The sequence below is a fragment of the Mus caroli genome, chromosome 11 (genome assembly GCF_900094665.2).
Source record: "Mus caroli chromosome 11, CAROLI_EIJ_v1.1, whole genome shotgun sequence".
Classification (NCBI taxonomy): domain Eukaryota; kingdom Metazoa; phylum Chordata; class Mammalia; order Rodentia; family Muridae; genus Mus; species Mus caroli.
The window spans coordinates 30,812,895-30,833,296 of NC_034580.1; the positions used below are offsets into that span (position 1 = coordinate 30,812,895).

Genomic DNA, 20,402 nt, shown 5'->3' on the forward strand with positions numbered 1-20,402 from the left:
TGGCTAAATTTGGTTGTGTTTTTATTTTTGTCCAGCCATAAATACCGGCAAAGAAATGAAAACTATTCCTTCCCTTCCGGGAGCCTCAAAGCCAGGCTGGCTTTATTTTTAGCTGCTAGTCTAGGGCTTTTAGCACACTAAATACTCTGTCCAACACTGTAAGAGGTAGTGGGCTAGACTCTAGGGGTTTTGCCTAGACCAAGAGTTGGGTGTCTGAACTGAATTCTTCCCAGACTTTGTGCAATTATGATGACAAGGGTGGTTCCAGACAGAACCAAAGAGGGACTCAGTTCTTGCCCAAAGGGCCCCCAAGAGAGTCCTTTTCAGGAAAGGCAGAGTGCTCGGAGCAGATCAGTGTCTGGAGAGGGTGGAAGAAGACGCAACTGTAGATGAAAAGAAGCAGAAGAATTGTAGAATGGGAATGGGCCCGGGTACTTTTATTCTGTGAAGGTTTTGAGTGCCCTGATTCAGGACCTGAAGCTAGCTAACTATGACCAGATCCTGCTACAGCACTCCTGAGAGATGATGTGGCCTCGGTCTGGCCTGGATACTTGGCTTTGAATCTATTATGTAAGAGGCAAGAGGACAATAACAACCCAGCCTTAAGCTCTACTTGGAGAGACTGCCAGGGCCGAAGGAAGCATAGCATTTGGTATGCAGAGCAGAGGTTGGGAGCAGCCATCCCTAGCATCATTATCACGAGGGCCTTCATGTGACATTCAGTATTCCACATGTTCTAGGCCAGTTCTTCCTGGAACCAGAGGAGTAGTGTCATTTGCATTTGGAAATCAGAGGGTCAAAGGGCTTAGTAACTTGTCCTTAGCTCTACAGTGAGAGAATAATCCAGCCAAGCCTAAAGCCAGCACTGATGAGCCTCAGTCCTAACACCATGCCTTCAGTGGGACCAGTGACCTCTATATGCTATGAAGAGACTTATCACTGAACACATAGGAGCTGCTCTAAGCAGGGGACTAGGTTCCTCTGCCTTGAGTCCTCCAGTTTCATGATAAGAGTGTGCAAACAAGATGTCAAAAGTGATTTTATTTTATTTTTTTTTATTTAAGCAGAAAGCAACTAATGCATACTGAATGTAGAATGGTGTCTACCTGGGATGTTAGAAGGGAAAATCAGGGAGTTGTTAAATGAATAGTGTAATTGTGTGAGACGAAAGTGTCCTGGAGATTTGTCATACAGCCAGGAGAATACAGCCCACATGACTGTGCCTCATACCTCCGAACTGTGTGCTTAGAAACTGAGAGGACAGCTAATTTCATGTTGTATGATATCACCATCCTTGTTAACAATTAGAAATAAGATCTCAAGTATTGGGGTCAGACCATCGTAGAGGCAGGCGGCGGGTTGGAGCGCTTCCTGTCCTACTTCCCAGCCTTTCTGTTCCTTCTTCCCTCTGATCAGAAGCTTCCTCAGCAGCATCCCTGGCCCCACCCCACACGGCACAGACTTTGTCAGGGCTAAGTTGCATGCTCTGTGAAGGGCGTTCGTTAGGGGACATCGTGATGCTTCTCTGTCTCGTGCTTGGCCCTTTCTGACCTCTTTTGAGTCCCTGGTTCCACCAAAGATTTTGTCTATAGAATGGGAGGAGAGAGTAGTTAAGTCTCTCTTCCCAGAGTCATGTTTTCTTAGAGTACATGTAGGGAAAGGAGCAGGCTTGGACTTCATTTCAGAGAAATGGGGTGCAGATCCTTCTTTTCTCCTCAGTTTGTTTAGCTCTAACATGGGGGTAACAGTTGTTCCAGGTAACTGCATTTCACCTATGAATAGATGCAATGCAGAAGAATATGGAGTTAGCTAAGAACAGGCCTTTCTGCAGGTTGACTACCTACCTCAAGAAAGCATTTCTCATCAACATCAGAACAGGGGCTTGGTATGCCCCGGTCCTTTCTGGTCTCAGCCACGTTCAGAAGAAACTTGCGCTGTTTTCTGTGTTACCAAGTTTTAAGTCACTGAGACCACAATACCTGACATAGGTTAGGAAGGTAAGGTTTTTTGTTTTTGGGTTTGTTTTTGTTTTTTAATTTGGCTTTCTCTTTCAGAGAGTTTCAGTCTATCTTGTCAGGAAAGGCAAGGAGGAGAAGCTCACTTGGTGGGAGACAGATTGTGTGATGAAAGCTATGTGTACCATGGTAGACCAGAAGGCCAAAGAATATTGGAACCTTCAAAGGCCCTTTCCTAATGATATGTTTCTATCAGCTAGACCCCACCACTAAAAGTTCCACAGAATCTCCAAATAGCGCCAACACTAGAGAACCAAGCATGAGTCTTTGCAGGATATTGCAGATTCCAACCATAACAGCTCTGTTGGCAGCTACCTAGCTATATCTCTACAGGACCAGTTTTCCTGCAAGCCTTACTTTGTGCCCAGTTTGGACATCTATTTGGGACCAGATTCTCTATGAGCTGCAGAGAGAAAAGCCCAACAACACTATCACATCCCATAAAGATGTCTTAATTGTTTTTAGCTCAGAAGAAAGTAAACTTTTAGGTTGAAATGAATACTTTCAATAGATTTATGGTGTATTTATTTTTATACTTGCACAGATATGACCTGAGAAAATTTCTCATGGACAAAGCATCCCATAAAAGCCAAAGGGCCAAGGACCCATGAATGTCATGATACAGCCCTGCTGTGCTCCCAAGAGCCCCCATGACAGAGATAGGTTTTTGGATTCTTCAACCCATAATGATCTGACTTGCCCTCTTTTCTGTTCCTATGGCAACTGCCATCTGCTCTGATCCCTGCCATTATTTAAGACTTGGAACATTTTCTCTGATATTTAATTTATGCTGTGAAAAGTCCAAAAGTGTCATCTGGAGTCCATGGGAAAGAAAGTTGTCACCAATGAGTGATGTCTGTCCCAGACTTGTGACCAAGGAGAGGAGGCACCGCCAATGGGCTAGGTTTGACAGATAGGCATTTCTATTTCCAGCCTGACTATAAACTCTATTATAATAATGGTCTATGTGCCTTCTGTGTGTGGAGAATACCATGCTAGAAGATCTAGAATGCCTCTTAATAGCTGGGGATGGACTGACTGATCAAAGCAATGTCTATATGTACACTTGACACACTTGTCATCCTTTGACATCCTTTTCATTTATCCTTTCCTTACCAGGCGTCTGAACAAGAACAAGCTCCAGGTCCTCCCAGAACTGCTTTTCCAGAGCACCCCGAAGCTCACCAGACTGTGAGTAGCATTCATTTGTATTCTCTACCTTGTATCTTGTCTGGCTTTGGTCTCATGGACATTGTGATTGTTACTGTGTGTTTATGCCATATGGTGCTTGGGGGGGGGGAGGCAAAGTCTGACTTCTTGTTCTGTCTGTCAGAGCTGGGTGGCTTTATTGACCAGTGAAAACTAGCAGTGTGCGGTTATGGATGGCTTTTCCCCTTAGAAAAAGGGAGGCAACTCCGGCCTGGACTTACTACATGAAATGTCCCTCCATGGAGACCGTATTCACTGGGAGCTCCTGTGTGTGTTCTTAGCATCAGTCTGAATGAAACCCACTGCCTTGTTACCCACTGCTCGCTTCTTGCTATTGACAGTTCAGAAACTCTGGGTCTCCAGGTCTATGGTTTGATGGAAAAATGAAAAAAAAAAAGTTGATTTTCATATTATTTTCCAGAAAAGTTGGGGCAGCCATACTTCTGGGTATATATTCACAGTGACAGCCTACAAGCTTGGGAGCCAAGGGTACAGACTGTGGTAGAGACTGTGACTTGTGGATTATGGGCAATCTCTGCAAGTGCTACTTACTGACAGTGAACTTGAAACCCCTCCAGCAATGGATGACAGGTGAACTGTGCTGCCCAAGGGTTCTCTGAATGGAACAGCACAGTGTCTGACAAGCAGGGGATCCATAGCCTTGCTGAGAAGACACTAGCATTACTGTGGAGGCTCCCATGTTACAGCCTTCAGTCTCCTTCCCCATGGGTTTAATGCCTACTTATGCAATCAAACAGTGCATGCAGACTGGAATAAACTGGAAAATAAGAAACACATGTCACTGTGTGCACTAAGCCCTGAAGTAGGGATACATATTTATGTTTGTGCATGTGTATAAACACACACACACACACACACACACACACACACACCATGCATGTAAATGTGTTTTCAAAGGGCAAGAATAATGGGTTTGGACTGTGTGGTGGTCAGTAGAGTAGTGGTCCCGTTTGCTTTCTCCAGGGCACACCTGTACTTTGTCCTGGTCTCTTCTTGCAGGGCATGGCCTGTCTTTGGTTTTCTTATACATTTAGTTAGCTGACTTTGCTAAAAGTAAGACAGGAAATGACCTTGCTTTCCACTCCTCCTATCTGCATCTGGATGGGCCCAGGACTGGAGATAATGTGCAGTCTGGTTGCCTAACAGAACTCCATGAGCCATGGATCCTCCAAAGACCACCCTGGTTTTTAACATCCCCCTTCCTGTGCACATTACTAGGTACCCTTGTGGCCTTTAATCCCCAGACTCTAATGGATAACTAAATTCTCAGCAGCTTAGAGAGATGTTTGTATCTAAATAGCTATTCACAATTCCCTCTGTACTTTAGTCATTTCTTACACTTGATGTTCTTAATAGAACAGAAATACTGTGTAAAAGGTTGTATTTTATGTGTTAGAGAGGCTGTGCAGAGAGGTCTGTGCATGCTCAGTGGAGAGATTTCTTTCCTAGAATATCCAATCTGGATGTCTCACTAGCTCCATCCAGTGCTCCCCGAGTAGTCGTGTGTCCCACTCGCCCCAGGACTTCATTGCCCCCTGTCATCCCACCTTTACCAAGTACTGCAGGCACATGCTGCTCATTTCAATATCAGATTCTGGTGGGAGCGGACTCTGGGGGCTGCAGCTGTTGGTGGCTTTGATGGTGTGGAACTGCGATCTGAAGACTCGACTGCTTTAGGTGTCAGCTGGGCTGCTTTCCTATTCACCGATGTCTCCTTAAAACCACCAGGCAATGCCCAGTTTGTGCCAGACAGAGAGGTTTCAGGTGTTGTTAACCAGTGTCTGGGATGCTAGCTGTAGGGCCCAGGAGATGGAAAGCACTGGGCTATGTTCTCATTGCCCCTTTCTAACAGAGTTTGGAAATTCACTTTCCTTTCTGTGCCTAACTGTCTCCATCAGTAGACAGTAGCCTCCCTTCTCCCAGCCTGTCAGAACTGTGAAGACCCAGAGTAAGATGATAGTATAACGTATGCATCCTGGGCTTGAGAGCACTAGAAGGTGGAAGGGCCGTAATATCTATAACTCCCTCTGTAGCTTTTGTCTTTGCAAGCTCAGCTTCAGAAGTGTCTGGGGGGAGGGGTTCCCAAGTTTCAGCGAGCATTGAGATAAACTCATACCAGGCTTCTGCCTCAAGCTGGAGAGCTGCAGCTGCGAAGGCATGAGCAATGTGGACTCATTTGGTGATCATCCTTCTGCAGGTCTTTGGCCAGACACAAAGATCAGCACAGATGGGTGCTCAGACAATGATGGCTAACTGAGTAGGTGGCTATGTAAATGGTAGGGGCCAAAAGATTCAGACAGTGGTGTCAGAAAAGTTTGAGTCTTTTATTCACTGTCCATCCATCCATCCATCCATCCATCCAGTATGCTTTCTTTGGTTGTCTGTGGTAACCTAGCCTTTTGTTCTGAGGACACAGCAGAGGATATGAAGGATACTTAGCACTCCCTGTGCCTGATCCTGACACATTCTGACTGACTGCCAAAGGCTGATATATATATATATATATATATATATATATATATATATATATATATATATAAAATCGAAGCAACTGTATTAACCCAGGTTGGAGCGATAATCAGACATTGCTTTTTCTCTTTGGGCTTGATCTTTGATTTTTCTTAATGACTCCATTATGTCTTTGTCTTATTTTTGTCAGCCACTCCAGGGCTTTTTGGAAATAAGCAGGGTACAAATTAGAAAATCAATAAATGTGCAATCATGGGTGTGTATACGTATGCCATCGGCTCTGCTGAAACAGAACTCCGCCTCTCATTAGACACAGCCACCCAGTTCCCTGGGGAGACAGACTCTGTGGATCCTGCCCTGACTGGTCTGTGGCAGGCCTTGGGAGACAACAGCAGTTCTGGGCATTGCTCTTATTATTGCTTTTAGAGCCAAACTTCTTCACATCCAGTGTTTATCCAGAGGATATTTTTATAAATTCTTTGAGAATTTTATGCATGCCTCTAAAGTATTTGATCACATCCAGCCCCAACTCTTCCTGTTAACTGCTCCCAGATCCACCCTATTCTCCCAACTTCAAGAAATTAAGGAAATTTTTTTTAAGAGGGTTAACCTTTCTTGTCACTACGATGGACTAGCTGAGAAGAAGCAACTTAAGGGAAGAAAGATTTTATTTTGACTTACAGTTTAAAGGGATACAGTCTGTCATGACCAGGAAGGTTTGGTGGTGGGAGGAAGAGGCTGCTGGCTATCAACAGGTTAGAAGTAGACGGCAGACAGGAAAGAGGATTAGGCTATAAAAACCTCAGTTCCTGACCCACACTAGGGACTCCCTCCCTCTAGAGAAGCTCTGCCCCTTAAGGTTCCACAAACTCCTGAAACAGCATCACCAGTTGAAGCTAAAATAATGTGTTTAAAAATCTGCCTGTGAAGGACATTTTACATTCAAGCCACAACATGAATCTCTTGGAAAGGCAGTGGTGGAGTAAGAAGAAATATTTGACGTGGAGATAAAAAGGGAAGTGGCTTCTGTTGATGGCCAGTGCTCTGTTAGTAATAACTCTGACTAATGAGGACCAGCAACGAGACTGGAGCCAACTGATCCCAAAGAGGAAATCTATCAGCTCCTGTAACTGAGAAGGGTCCAGTGGTATTTAGTAAAGACATTAGGAACAACTGGAGGTAGGGCCCAGGTGATGTCATAAGGACTTCACGTTGCATCCCTTGGGACAGTGGGCACAGCCATGAGTCACAGCAGAAAACTCAACAGTGTGCCAATTTTGCACTCTCCAGGGAACTCTAAGCAGTATGATGGAAAAGGACTGGGGGCGGGGGGGGGGGGGGGAGGGCAGCGTGGTTCCTCAGCTTGTTCACAGGGTTGTCTAAGCAGAGGATCACTGCTGAGGTGATCCTAATCAACCAAGCGTGGTCACATGATCAACCAAGTGTAGTCACATGCTCATCCCACATGTTTGGACAGTAGGTTCTCCACAGAAGGTGATCATAGGAGAAGAGACAGAAAGAAATGTCCGTCATTAACGATAGGTGCCATCAAGTTTATTTCACATTTCACATCTACTTTACTTAGCATTTTAAATGAGTGCTTCAGTTCCTTGTAATGATACTTTAAAATAGTAGCACCAGCAAGCACTGAGTGCCAGATGCTGTTCTGAGCATGCTGGGAACTCATTGGTCGTCCTGGCAGCTCTGTAGGGTAGGTGCTGGGGTTTGTACCATGGTTAGTGCTATTCTGTGGGAGTGCAGTAAAGGAGAGGCTCAAAGGGGTGGATGAGTTTGCCTGACATGGTTCTGGCAAAATCCACATCTAGCTCTGGATAATTCAAATCCAGAGACAGCCTTTCTCCATTTGGGTGAATGTGTTCCTAAGTCAATCACTGCTTCCACTTCATGGGCAAGTAAAGCTCTGAGAGGTCAACTTACATCTCCATGAGTCCCACTGCACTAAACTGCAGCATCTCCTGAGTGCTGGGCCCCTGTGTTCAGTTCCAGTCTTCACGCCAGTCTTACCAGCAAACAAACCAAATATGCTTCAGATCCCTGAAAAGAGGAAAATGTGCAGCTTTCCTTTCCTGTAGCAACAGTCTGACATCATCAACTTATTTTTTAAAAAAAGGCCCCTGAAAGCTCAGTCTTGGAGGTTCCGATCCATGACAGACCAGCCTCACTATTTGGGATCTATGGCAGCTCGGTGAACCATGTTTGGAACACACAGAAGAGCACAACTTCATAGTGCGGGGTCAGAGAGAGAAGGAAGGACTGTGGGATAGGGTCTCTGCTGGATAGTTTTATGTCAACTCAACCCAAGCTAGTTATTTAAAAGGAGGGAACCTCAACTGAGAAAATGCCTCTAACAAACTGGCTATACAGCATTTTCTTAATTAGTATTGATGGGGAAAGGGCCCAGGCCATTGTGAGTAGTACCATCCCTGGGATGGTGGTGATGGATTCTATAAGCAGTCTGGGCTGGAGAGATGGCTCAAGTGGTTAAGAACACTGACTGCTCTTCTTAAGGTCCTGGGTTCAAATCCCAGTACCCACATGGTAGCTCACAACCATCTGTAGTGAGATCTGACTCCCTTTTCTGGTGCATCTGAAGACAGCTACAATGTACTTAGATATAATAATAAATAAATAGAGAGAGACAGAGAGAGAGAGAGAGAGAGAGAGAGAGACAGACAGACAGAGAGACAGAGACAGAGACAGAGACAGAGACAGAGACAGAGACAGAGACAGAGACAGAGCAGGCAGGCTGGCTGAACAAGCTATGTGTAGCAAGCCAGTAAGCAGCATTCCTCCATTGCCTCTGTATCAGCTCCTGCCTCTGGGTTCTGGCTGTTTGAATTTCTATCCTGACTTCCTTCCATTGTTGTGAACAGTTCTGTGGAAGTGTAAGCCAAACAAACCCTTTCCTCTCCAACTTGCTTTCTTGTTTTTTCCGGCTCATGATGTCACATCACAACAGTAAACCTGAGCTAAGACAGGGTCTCAGGGCACACCTGTGGCTCTGCTCAGCCCTTACCTTTTTCTGTCATCTCACACTGCCATCTGTGGAGAGTGGAAGATCTCCTAGGTTATGTCTCAGGAAGACAAGGGACATGTTCAAGTGTTTCTTCCAGGCCTTTGCTGGTCACTGACCCCTGTCTGCTCACAGATCCAGCACCCTTATGTAGCGTGTCTGCTCTGAAGTAGAAGGGCACTGCTCTGTCCCACAGTGCCAGCAAGGACTCTGCCTTGGGGGCTGAGTGGCTCTGAGCTCTTTGCACCCTAGCAGAAGGATCAGGAGTCGGAACTACGCTTCTGCTCTGTCTGAGATTCCTGGTGAGCTGCGGTGAGGAGGTGATGAGGAGAGAAGGGCTCAGACTTCAGCTTCCCTGACTCAGTCTCAGATCACCAACAGAAAAGGAGATGGTAATAAACTGCTGTCTCTGGGGTGTTATGGGGATAAATGGACACCAGGAAGCATCAAATCCAGCATATAGTCAGTGCTCAGTCAAAGCCTACAGTGAACTCTTGTTAGCTAGCGAGTGGAGTAGCGCACAGGCTGTGCTCTGGGGTCTGTGGTGCGAACTCTTCCGCACCTAGCAAACAGTGCAGGCTCCAGCATAGACGAGGGCTGGATAAGCAATTCATGTAGAATGAGGAGCTCCGGCTCCTATTGGTTCTGCTGCTCACAGAACTGTGTGTCCCTGGGTGTGTTACCTTGCCTCTCTGGTCACGGTTCTGTTATACAGAGGACCGGGTGGCACGTGGCTTGTTTTACCACCAGGGGAGCTATTGATTTCTCATTCCTGCACACACTTTCAGCCTTTGCTTTTACACAGTTGAGGTAGGGTAAGCATTTTGGCTATTAAATGCTAAGCAGATAATAATGCCCAAAATTCTTACGAAGGAAGAGAGGGTAGGATGAAAGAATGCTTCAAGACCCAAATTTTCCCCAGTGGGGCAGCTTTGGACTGAGGGGTTGGCCTTGTTACTGGAGGTTGGGCAGACTGGGGGTGTGGGGGGAGGCTGCTCAGTCACCTGTCTTGGATCCATGTCTACCATGTTCATTACTAGGTAGAGGTAGCCATATAGACAGTTGTATGGTGTGACAAGGGCCCTGATTATTCTCCTCTGAGTTCAGTGAGCTATTTGACAGCTTTGAGAACATGACACTGAGGTTAAACCCAGTGTCACTTCTTTGGAACAATGAAATCGCAATAGGCTTGGGAAGTTAATCCCCAGGCAACTGAAAACGACACAGAGGTGTCCAGGGAGCTAATCTGAGTACCTGGGCTGCCCTGTGCCAGCTTCCCCTGTCATGGTGCCAGGAACTCATAAATCCAGAATTCAAACCCAAGCTTCCTTGATTTCAGGGTTCAGATTCATGACCAGACTGTCTGTACAGTGGTTCGGAGAGGTCCGGTAAGCGAAATGCCAGCTGCCTGGGGATAGCTTGGTGAAGGCTGACTCCTGCCTGAATCATTCAGAGGCTAGCTCTGCACCCTGCCTGGCTGACTGACTGGAGCCCACTTCTCAGCAGTACCATCTGCAGCTCACCAAGCCTTTTGCAAACGCCTTGTTCTTCCAATTTCTCATTCAACTTTAAAACACAGCTACATGCTGTACGTGTCTCCATAAAACTCTGCCATGAAATAGCACTGTAAAAGTGAAAACCCAGTGGAGAAAACAAAAGCCACGTTCGCCAGCTTTCCAACAGGGTTCCTACCTGATTCGGTAAAACAACAGGACCATGGTGGGAAGCCAATCCGTTCAGGATGTTGGTCGGGATGAGGAGGCTGCAGGCACTGGCTCCTGACTGGAGCCACGAATGCAGAGCCCTGGGTGGTCCTTACAAGCTATGTCACTGCTCGGAGGTTCAGTGTCATGTCTAAAGAGGACTGCATGAGGCATGGTCTTTTGTGCATGACCTATGGCTATTGAGGTGCCATTTGCAAGGTCATGATCTCCAAGGGCGTGGCCAAGCAGAGCTGACAGACCACCAATACAAAAGCTACACAACTGCTTCCCACTCCACCCCACCCCTGCATTGACCCCCCCCCAGGTTCCACACTGTAGGAGGTAGGGTCTTCTCTTTGGTTTGTCTTCTCTAGACACATAAAGACATGTTTCCCCTCAATCTGTGTGTGGATAGGTGATGAATGTCAGTGGATACTACGTCACCCCTGGGGTTTCTGTTTTGTAAGTATTGACATCACTTCTACTCCAACTTCTTCTCTGTCCCTGTCTTTCTTGTTCTCGATCTCTGTACTGAATTACGCCAGCCACAGGAGAGTAGCCATGGAAAACGTGATGCCCCTTTTCCCTGTAAGAATTTGCCCAGATGAACATAGAAAACCTCACCATAGAGTTGCATAGAGGGCTGATGTCTGAATGTCTTGTAAACTTGTATACTACATGGTACTAGAACCAGGAGTAAACCTAGTCTAGACCAGTGGGTCTCATCCTTTGTAAGGCTGCGACCCTTTAATACAGTCCCTCATGTCGTGGTGACCCCCAGCCATAAAGTTATTTTCGTTGCTACTTCATAAGTGTAATTTTGTTACTGCTATGAATCATAATGTAAATATCAATATGTGACCCTTTTGAAAGGGTTGTTTGACACTCCCTCCCGGGGTTGTGACCCCAGGTTGAGAACCACTGGTCTAGACGAATGCTTCTTGAACTTGGCTGGGCATCTAAACTCCTGGGGATGTTATTAGCTGGACTCTGGCTCCATAGGTCTGAAATGGAGCCTGTGAATCTGAATTTCAAACAGCATGCCATGTGTGGGCTGCTGGCCCAGAACTATATAGATTCTGCATTGCAAGGGTAGGCTTTAGTTCTTATCTAACAGAAGAGACACCCTTCAGTGCTGACTCTTGGACTGTGCACCCAGGATAGCTGGCTTGTTAGATCTGGAATGGATCCGGGCATTCAACTTTATACACAGGCATGGTAGGGGATGTTGGATGTGTCCCCTGTGGGCATACCTTAGGAAACACCCATTTGGGATGACCCCTGCTCCTTTATGGGTTTTGGAGAAGAAAAGGAATCCGCCAGTCTTTGAGTCCCTCCTTTTTGCAACACACATCATGTACACTCTCCAGTGCCTCCTAAGCATCCAGCAGTGGCTGTGTCACTGTGCCCATTACACCGAAGTTGAAAGTGGAGCCTAAACATCCAGTCACAAGGAATAAACCCAGGCTATGCTAACTCAAAAGTCTTGGCTTTATTTCTCCTCTCTGTCAAGGACCTCCCATGTTGTGACACACTTTAAAGGGTTTAGGGACTGAGAAAGACAGAGAAAGAAAATCACATATTGGTGAAATGTTTATTCAGCACTCTGAGCATGCTTGCTCATTTATGTAAGTATATATGAACACAGGCTTGTATCAGAGATTTCAGACATTTAAGACAAAATTTTAAGAGAGAAAAATCTAACAAATAGGTTAGCAAGTAGGCTTTTCTAGACTCCCTACCATTTACCAGAAGTCGGATTTGGATTTTATATTTTTAATCCCTTTAGCCCTTTGGGTGAACAAGGAAGTTCTCTAAAGTTATCAGACAAAAGAGCATTCTGGCAACAAGGAAATTGTTTTGAATCCCCCCCCCCCCACCAAAGAGGCAAAGAAAAGCGAGCTGTACGTTTGCAGCGCTTTGGAATCGCAGAATATGCTTGTAAGTTTTACAATTCTACACAGACTTCTTTGCCACATCTGGTTGATATTACTGGCAGGGATCTATGGGGGAATAAACCACGGGGTGGAATGTGAGACACCCCGCAGAATGAGTTTCTTATAGGTTGCTGCGTAAAACATTTCGAGTCTCCTTCATTTTGGAAGGGTGGCTTAAGTGATTTCGTGGATTTAGTATTTTCTTTGGTTGGAAGGTATAGGGTTTTTCTTGGTTTACTTAGTTTGGGGGGGGCTTCCAAGATGGTTTTCTGAGGATGTGTTTGCCACTCTTGGGTCATGCCATGGGCTCTGGAGATAGACATTATCCTACAGGAAAGCCAGAGTCAAACCTTTGTCAAACGGTGCTGGACAGAGGTGGTCCAATTAATAGTGAAGCCTTGGAACAGCCAAATCACTACAAAAAGTGGAAAACTTTGGGGAAAGGTGACCTGAGAGAGGGCCTTGGAAAGATACTACATCTTATCTGATGATGCTAAACAGCTGACGGGAAGGGCAATTTGCTTCCTGGTTCACACGGGGGCACGGGGTAGCTTCTGTAATCCAATACATTCTCTGTATATGTATATGTAAATAAGAGATTTAGGAAAAATGAAAAAAAAAAGTAGAAAAGATACCAAGCTATAACCAGGATTGTCAGTTTCTTGTGACTTTTCTGTCCAGTCCTCAGGAATAAGACTATGTGACTGGAGACAACTAGAATGTTTGGGATACCTACTGGTGTGTGTGTGTGTGTATGTGTGTGTGTGTCTCTGTGTGTGTGTGTGTGTCTGTGTGTGTGTGTATCTGTGTGTGCGTGTGTGTGTGTTCTTCCCCTGTGCTGTTGAGGTGCTTAGAACCCAGAACTGTCTAATCAACCCAGAGGGTGTGAGTATGGGCTTCTTGCCACCTGGCTCTTTCTCCAGCTTCCTTGGCTGAGACCCACCTTCAGAGTTGGAGCCCTGACAGCAAAACTCTTGGTGCACAATACCAGGGCGGTCAGCACCCTGCGGCATGTGGTGGAGTTGGCCAGCTTAGGCAGGGATTTGTGGCCATTCGCAAGAATTCGTAGATAAAGAGTGTGGTATTCGTTACAAATGAGAAGCAAGGGCCAACATTCGCACACATCGTGGCATCCTCATGATTCATAAGAGGTAGACACTGCCTGGGGACACCATCAGTATGAGGCTACTGCCTTCTACATAGAAAAACAGCCTTTGTAGGTGGACAGACCCCAAACACACGTTCTTCTATTATCTGAATGAGGCAGATATATCCATATCCAATAATACCGAAATGGGGTTCTCAAACTACATTCAGCACCACTACAAACATTTCTAAAGAGCACAGTCATCTCTCATTTTCAACCTGTGTTTGGGGATCTCCCTCAGGAACAAATAAGAGTTTCAATATGATGTGCCAGATTCAAGAATAATTTCAAACTATAAACACACACATACACACCTGTAACTTTCCTTTCTCCTGGCTTTCCTAGGGGCTCACGGCCCTACATTTGAGCATTAAAATCCATTCGTAAGGTTTCCAGTTAATTTACAAGTCTTGGAGATTGGGGCCCAGAATGAAAGTGTTGATCTAATATTAACAACAGCAAAACTATGAAAACACAGCACTGTCCAAACCAAACAGAAACAGAGACATTTAAGTCAATTTTACATTCCTTGCCTGGGTTAGATGTGCAGGGCCTGCAATTTTGACTCATGGTTTAGAATAATATTTTACTGTGTAATTCATTTTGTGTTGTTCTTCCCGTCGTTGCTCTGTAGCTCTTCTTTACCTTGTGTGTGGTGACAAAGTCTGCTTGGGAGTGTGGCCTCCTCTTGATTGGCACTACCTGGTGTGTAGTCAAGAACTCCCTCCCTGGTTGACAAGGTGAGACATCCTGCCAGGGAACCAAAGGTTTGCCTTCTACTGTGTGTCTAGAGCTCTGGACTTAAAGTCAGCTTTTAATTGAAATAGACACAAAATCATGCTACCGTTCCCCTGAGCAAGGAAACACCTCAGTCTTCAGAAGATCATAAAGCCACAATGGGGAAAAAAAAAAAACCTGACTTCTAGGAAGTAAGCTAGAACTCATCTACCCATCTCAGTCAGGTACAGTAGAAACACCAAGCTACGGACCAAAGTGTTGGGGGAAATCTAACTTCAAGGAGCTGTGTTATCAATATCAAAATTTAGACCACATGTTTTATTTTTCAATTTTGCAGTAATATAATCATATTATTATTTTCTGTGCTGCCTACTCCTTTTCAAAAATGGATGATTGGGGTCAGAGAGGTGGCTCAGTGGTTGAGAGCCCTGGCTATTCTTCCAGAGGACCTGTGTTCAGTCCTAGCACACACAGAACAGTTTGTAACTATTAAGTCCAGTTTCAGGAGAAACAATACTTTCTGTCTTCTGCAGGCTCCTACATATACATGGTACGCATGCATACATGCAGGCAAAATATCCGTATACAATTAAATGAAAGGAAACAAGTCTTTAAAAATTCATGCATACATGACATATATATCATGTAGCATCATGTGTATACATATAATATAACATATAATCCATATACATAGTCATATCACCACACACATAGTCATATTACAACATACACATAAATGTACTGTGTCCCACACATATAACACTTCACTACATACTACACCACATACACACCCCTCAACACAATATTCTCACACACATATTGCGCCATATTCATACACTATAACATGCCACACACATACATGCATCATGCTGTACCCATTCACAAAGAATAACATATACGCAGATACCTAGCTACATGCTGGAGCACACTGATATGATATACATATCAGACTGTACTATGCCCATGTATACGTTATAACCATGTCATGCACAGGTCTGTATCATATTACATCAGATACAGGCAGGAAAAAAACAGAAACTGAAAACCCTTGACTCTGCTAGAGAACTGCAGATGGATAAATGACATTCCTTTCTAGGCTATGAACCAAAACATAGATGTAGCTTCACTTTAGTGAGGGCATCTCCAGTTACTGAGCAGCACTGTGCTAGGTGCTAAAATACTGGGGTTGTGAAGGCAGCCACCACATGGTGGGGGAGCACTCTGTCTCCTTGGCTTATAATTGGTGTTTGTGACGCACACTGTGCCTTGGTGGGTCTGTATCAGAGACAATGAGTTCTCACTGCAAATGTTTCCTAGTCTCCTGAGAGGTCCTCACTTTTTTTTTCCTGAAAAAGACTTGCATGGGTCAGGCTTCTCTCTAAGCCCTTCAGGGACTTCCATTCTTTTTTAAGAACCCAGGACAAAGCACTGTCAGCCACTAGACCCTTAGGGCTCAAGCACTGAACGAAATTATCTTAGGAAATAGTCATTATCTCTTTCATTGCTAATGGTGCTCTCTGCAGACCCTCTTCCCTTTGCAAAGCACTTCCTTTATTGAAATGGAGTGAAGGATGGGGAATCATTAGGTCTAATGAGACCGGAAAGCAGCAGAGAGAGACAGGGCTTCCCTGGGAGAGAGCACGCGACCCCCACCACCCACCCTCCCCCCTGTGTCCCCGGCCCTGTGGATGGGGACTGGTAAGAAGGTCAGGGAGACTGTCAGCTCTGCCTTCAGCCAATTGTGAAACACCTCCTGTCTCAGCTCTCTCACCCCAGGAGCAGCCTTGCCCTTTTCCCTGGAGATGCTTACCAAGGGCCTTCTCCGCAGCTAGCCTGCTTCTTCACCTTTGCACTCTTGCCCGTCAAACAGCAGCCATCATTTTTTAAGTCAAGTCAGACCTCCACATACCCGCAAATTAAACCCTCAGTGACTTTGACTGGTCCTGCCAACTCCAATACCCTACCGTCTAGCTCCTGGCCCTTTTGGTGGCACCTCAGGCTGCTCCCTACCTCACTGTCGTCCCATGGGTTTCCTGTCGTTAGGATGGCTCAGATCTCCTCTTGGCAGTCTGTTCTGTGTTCTTGGAACATGCAGATTCCAGATGTGAGCAGGGCCCAGGCCTTGAAATTCAGGTCCTGGCTCCAACTTCCCTTCCTCAGAAATCCCTTCTGGCCCCGCTGTGTGTGGTGGGTGGTGATCGCTTCCCTTTCTGGGCACATTCTGTAGATTGACCCTGTTTTGTTTTCTTTATAGCACTCACTGCCACCTGGATTCTCTGGCTCATTTGTTTGATGACTTGTTTACTCTCTGCTCTGTCACCTGTAATGTCTTGTAAGCATCTTGGGAGCCGGGATGCTGCCTGTCTTGTTAACTCTACATCATCCACGCTGGCATCTGGCACATGGAGGATATTAGATGAAAACTCTAGAATAGAAACCCAGTCTCTTCAAAGTTGACTTTTTCTTCTCACGATGGGGTCGGAGGTGCTTTCTGTTGCAAATGTGATCTCTTCCTTGCTCTGAAGAGCCCCAGATGACTCATTAAGAGCGTGCATGTACGTGTGTGCCTACTGCCTGCTCACCCATACACGGAACCATGTCTTACATGCTTGCAAGCATGCATATCAGGGAGAGGATAAAGTCACAGCAGGCAGGATTTCACACTTGGGCAATGGGTCTCTCCTGTGGAGAGAAATAGGCTGGTAAGCTCCCCATCTAGTAGATGTGAGCCCGTGCCCAACTCTCAGAGCCAAGGAGAGGGATGCCGGTTTTGATGATTATTTCAAAGGTCTGGGAATAATATTCTCTGATAAAATGAAATGAAAAGATAAACTGTTGGCTTCATCCCTCGGCCTCATTGATTTTTGACTTCTAATGGGCATTGAAAGGGACCATCTAGTTACTGGAAGCCTCAGCTCAGTCAACGCTTAAAAAAAAGGACCAAGAGGGATTCAAACTAAAGCCAAACTGGATTCTGAAAGGGAAAAAAAAAAGAAGAAAGAAAAAGGAAGGAAAGAAAGGAGAAAGGGCTAGATCATGCTCACTTACTGAACACTAGCTTAAACTTCCAAATTACTTTTCTCTTGATCTGGGATCTAAACCAGAGGTGGTTTGAAAGACATTTGGTAAATGAGTCCAAAGCTGAAATGAACCATATCTTCTAAACCAATTGAACCAGAACCACTCCGGGACATCAAATTATTAATGTTTTCCAAACCAACTCTCTCTGAAGCTCTACAGCGGTGCTGTATAAACGGAAGCGCTAACCTATCATTTCTTCTACTTCTCTTTCCAAGAAACCCACCAACATGTAGCACCTCCCGCACTGCACTGCAGAATGTGGGCTCTTGGGACCCTCTTCATTGTCACGTGTCGGGGAGAGGTGCCACTGTTGTGGATAACCCCATGTCATTGCCCCCTCTAATTCCATGTAATGAGGAAGGGGGAGTTGACTGTCTGAGGCTGAGAACATTTAAAGAATAGGCGAAACAAAGGAAGAGAATGTGGAGGAAAGCAAAGGAAAAGAGGATCCTCCCAAGGCAAATGAAAGCATCTCTGATCACACATGGGCTCGGTTCTGAGCTCTGCTCTGCATGAGTCCTGTCTCCTCCACAGTGGCACAGGAATTCATCTCCCTAGAAGGCTAGAATTCATTCCTGAGTGGTGCCCTCTACAACTTTAAACCATTGTTTTCTTTCTGTTGTTGGAAATCTGAGTCATATAGAAGGAGACCCCAAATCTCCACCTCTCAGATGTCTGGTCCTGAGCACAGCCCACCTTAGCCATGATTTCTCAGGAAGTAATGGGGAAACCACGGGAGAGGCATGTTAACTTGGAATGTGGAGGATTGACATGTGCCTGGTCAGGGCTGCCTGGAATAGTAACTGTCTTTTAAGAAAAGGAATGTGCATTCAGGCATTCAGTCTACCAGTACTTGGATCTTGTACTTCTTGGCCACCATATCCGTGAGAAATATGTCTGTGGTCTTTATGAATCACTTGATTATCTGCGGATGCAAAAGAGATTCACTGGAGAAACCAAGGATGCGTCATTCTTACCCATAAAGGGTTTCTCTCGGTGGTTCTATGGAAGCATGTTGGTCATGTCATGACAAACGTCAGGCAGGGAACTAAAAGGGTAAGCCTCACAGGAGGAGAGTCTAAGGGGAGTCCAAGGGGAGAATCTGCAAGTTAGGTGATCAGAAGAAGGAATAGAGGCCGACTCCGCAGCGCTCTGTCTTCATGCTCAAAGAATGCTGGAGCCATCTGAAGACATGGTGGGTCCACCCGTGAGGGGAAAAGAAGGAAAGATCCTCTCAGGGTAAGGGAGAGAGGAGACCACTTCCCAAAGCTGGCAGCCCTCCAGGTCCAGACACATGGGGAAAGCCAGCCCCAGGAGTCGCCATAGCTAATGGAGCCCCCAAGGGAAGCTTCGCCTTTCTATACTAGCTGCTTGCTTCTCCTTTCTAAGGAATTCATTGGTGCTGTTTAAGAAAACCTCCCCAGCCTGGGACTTGTGAGGAACTGTCCAGGTTTTCCTGGTGGACGGGCTCACTGGTGTGCCCTAGCCCCACTTACCTGACATATATAGCCCACTTACCTGCAGCTAATTAGCCAGGCCTCAGTGTGGAGTCCCAAATTGCCGTGTTAATGATGACAACCCCCCCTCCTTCCCCGAGAAGTGCTGAAGTGCTGATTTTCCTGCTCAGCATGAGGGACTTCAGTAAGATCTCTTTCCAGTGCTATAATTTGATTCCTCCATGGGAAGCTGCTTTGGTCCTAGCTCACTTAACACTAAATCTTTCCATAGATACTCTCATTACTTAATCTTTGCAGGCCCCGGACCATCCAGGCCTCTTATTTATTTATCTAGGGCCCTGTTTATTTCCCCGTTGTAAATTACTCCTGGCTCCTGGCAGTCTGATTGCCTCAGTGATAGACTAATAGCTAGGAGCTTCTGCACATGCCTCTTGCGATGAAGCAAATGATACACTTAGCTTATGGGAGAGAAAGACACCCTCCATTTATTCCAGTAGGGGGAAGAGTCCTCAGAGGAAAGGGTCAAATCACTTACCTCATAGCTGCTCGTGGAAGTCAGTGTAATTACTGACAGAATTATGTGAAACAAATCATCCCATCTATAAATCAGACTCTCTGGTGCTCCAAGGCAGAAGGGGAGTTCTGTTGGTTTGCACAGGCTCTGCCTCTCACATGGGGTGGGGTTTCTAAAATAGTGTGTGTAGACAGGAGGTTGGCTAAAGGGGTGCACCCTTCACCAGCTCTGAACCCTTACTAAAAATGTGCAAATATAGTCCGAAGGCCTGTCTAGTCCCCTGTCACCTGTGATTGGAAAGCTTATTGGAGCACGGTCAGTCATTTACATATTTGCAGTGGCCTGTCTGTGTGCCGTGGCAGGGTTCTGACAGAAACCATATAGCCCCCAAGGCTGCAAATAGTGACAATCTAGCCTATGTAAGGGGTGATGGACCTTACTCCACCAGTAAAGCCTTGGTAGCTCTTTGATATGGAGATAGAGAGAGAGGTTAATAGGGACCACTCATCTGGCTTTCTCTTCTTCCAGAAGATTCAATCCCCCGTGGAAGAACTTGGAAGGTCTCTAGACCAGTTATACCTCATCTTGTCACTGTAGTATCTTCTCATTGTGGTATCTATCAGCCACCGACCTGATGGCCTGGTGGGTGCTATGAATCTGTTTGACAGAAGAGAAAAACAGGCTCTGCTTACTCATACAGAACTGGGATTCATATCTAAACTAATTCATATCTTAACTAGCTCTGAGCTCTAACTTATTGCAGCAGTATCTTCTGTTTCCCTGGGAAAACAAGAGAACAGGCTTTGGCAGTAGGGGAGAATTGATCTGAACTTGGCCTCCCTGCAGGAGAGCTGCTGAAAGGGAGCCCAGGAGCAGCCAAGTCAGAGGACAGAAGTGCAGGGATCTTATTTTACTCAATCCGCACTCACTCTGGGGTGGAGAGTGGCGCAGGCCCAAGAGTTATGTTATCAGTGTTGGGAAACACAACCAGAGCTTGTCACGCAACAACACAAACCCAGAGAAGGTCTGGATGATAGAGAGCTTATTCGTGGCTTTCTTAGCCCGTGTGGTGAGGTT

The 20,402-nt window shown here is 45.8% G+C and overlaps 1 protein-coding gene across 2 annotated transcripts in view; it reads left to right on the forward strand.

The window, feature by feature from the left end:
- The window catches only part of Slit3 (slit guidance ligand 3), a 587,044-nt gene that overhangs the window by 110,230 nt on the left and 456,412 nt on the right, over positions 1-20,402 (forward strand). For both annotated transcript variants that reach the window (XM_021178434.2, XM_029484039.1), the window contains exon 4: positions 3,135-3,206. In XM_021178434.2, the coding sequence (XP_021034093.1) occupies positions 3,135-3,206 (72 nt within the window). The remainder of the gene's footprint in view (positions 1-3,134; positions 3,207-20,402) is intronic.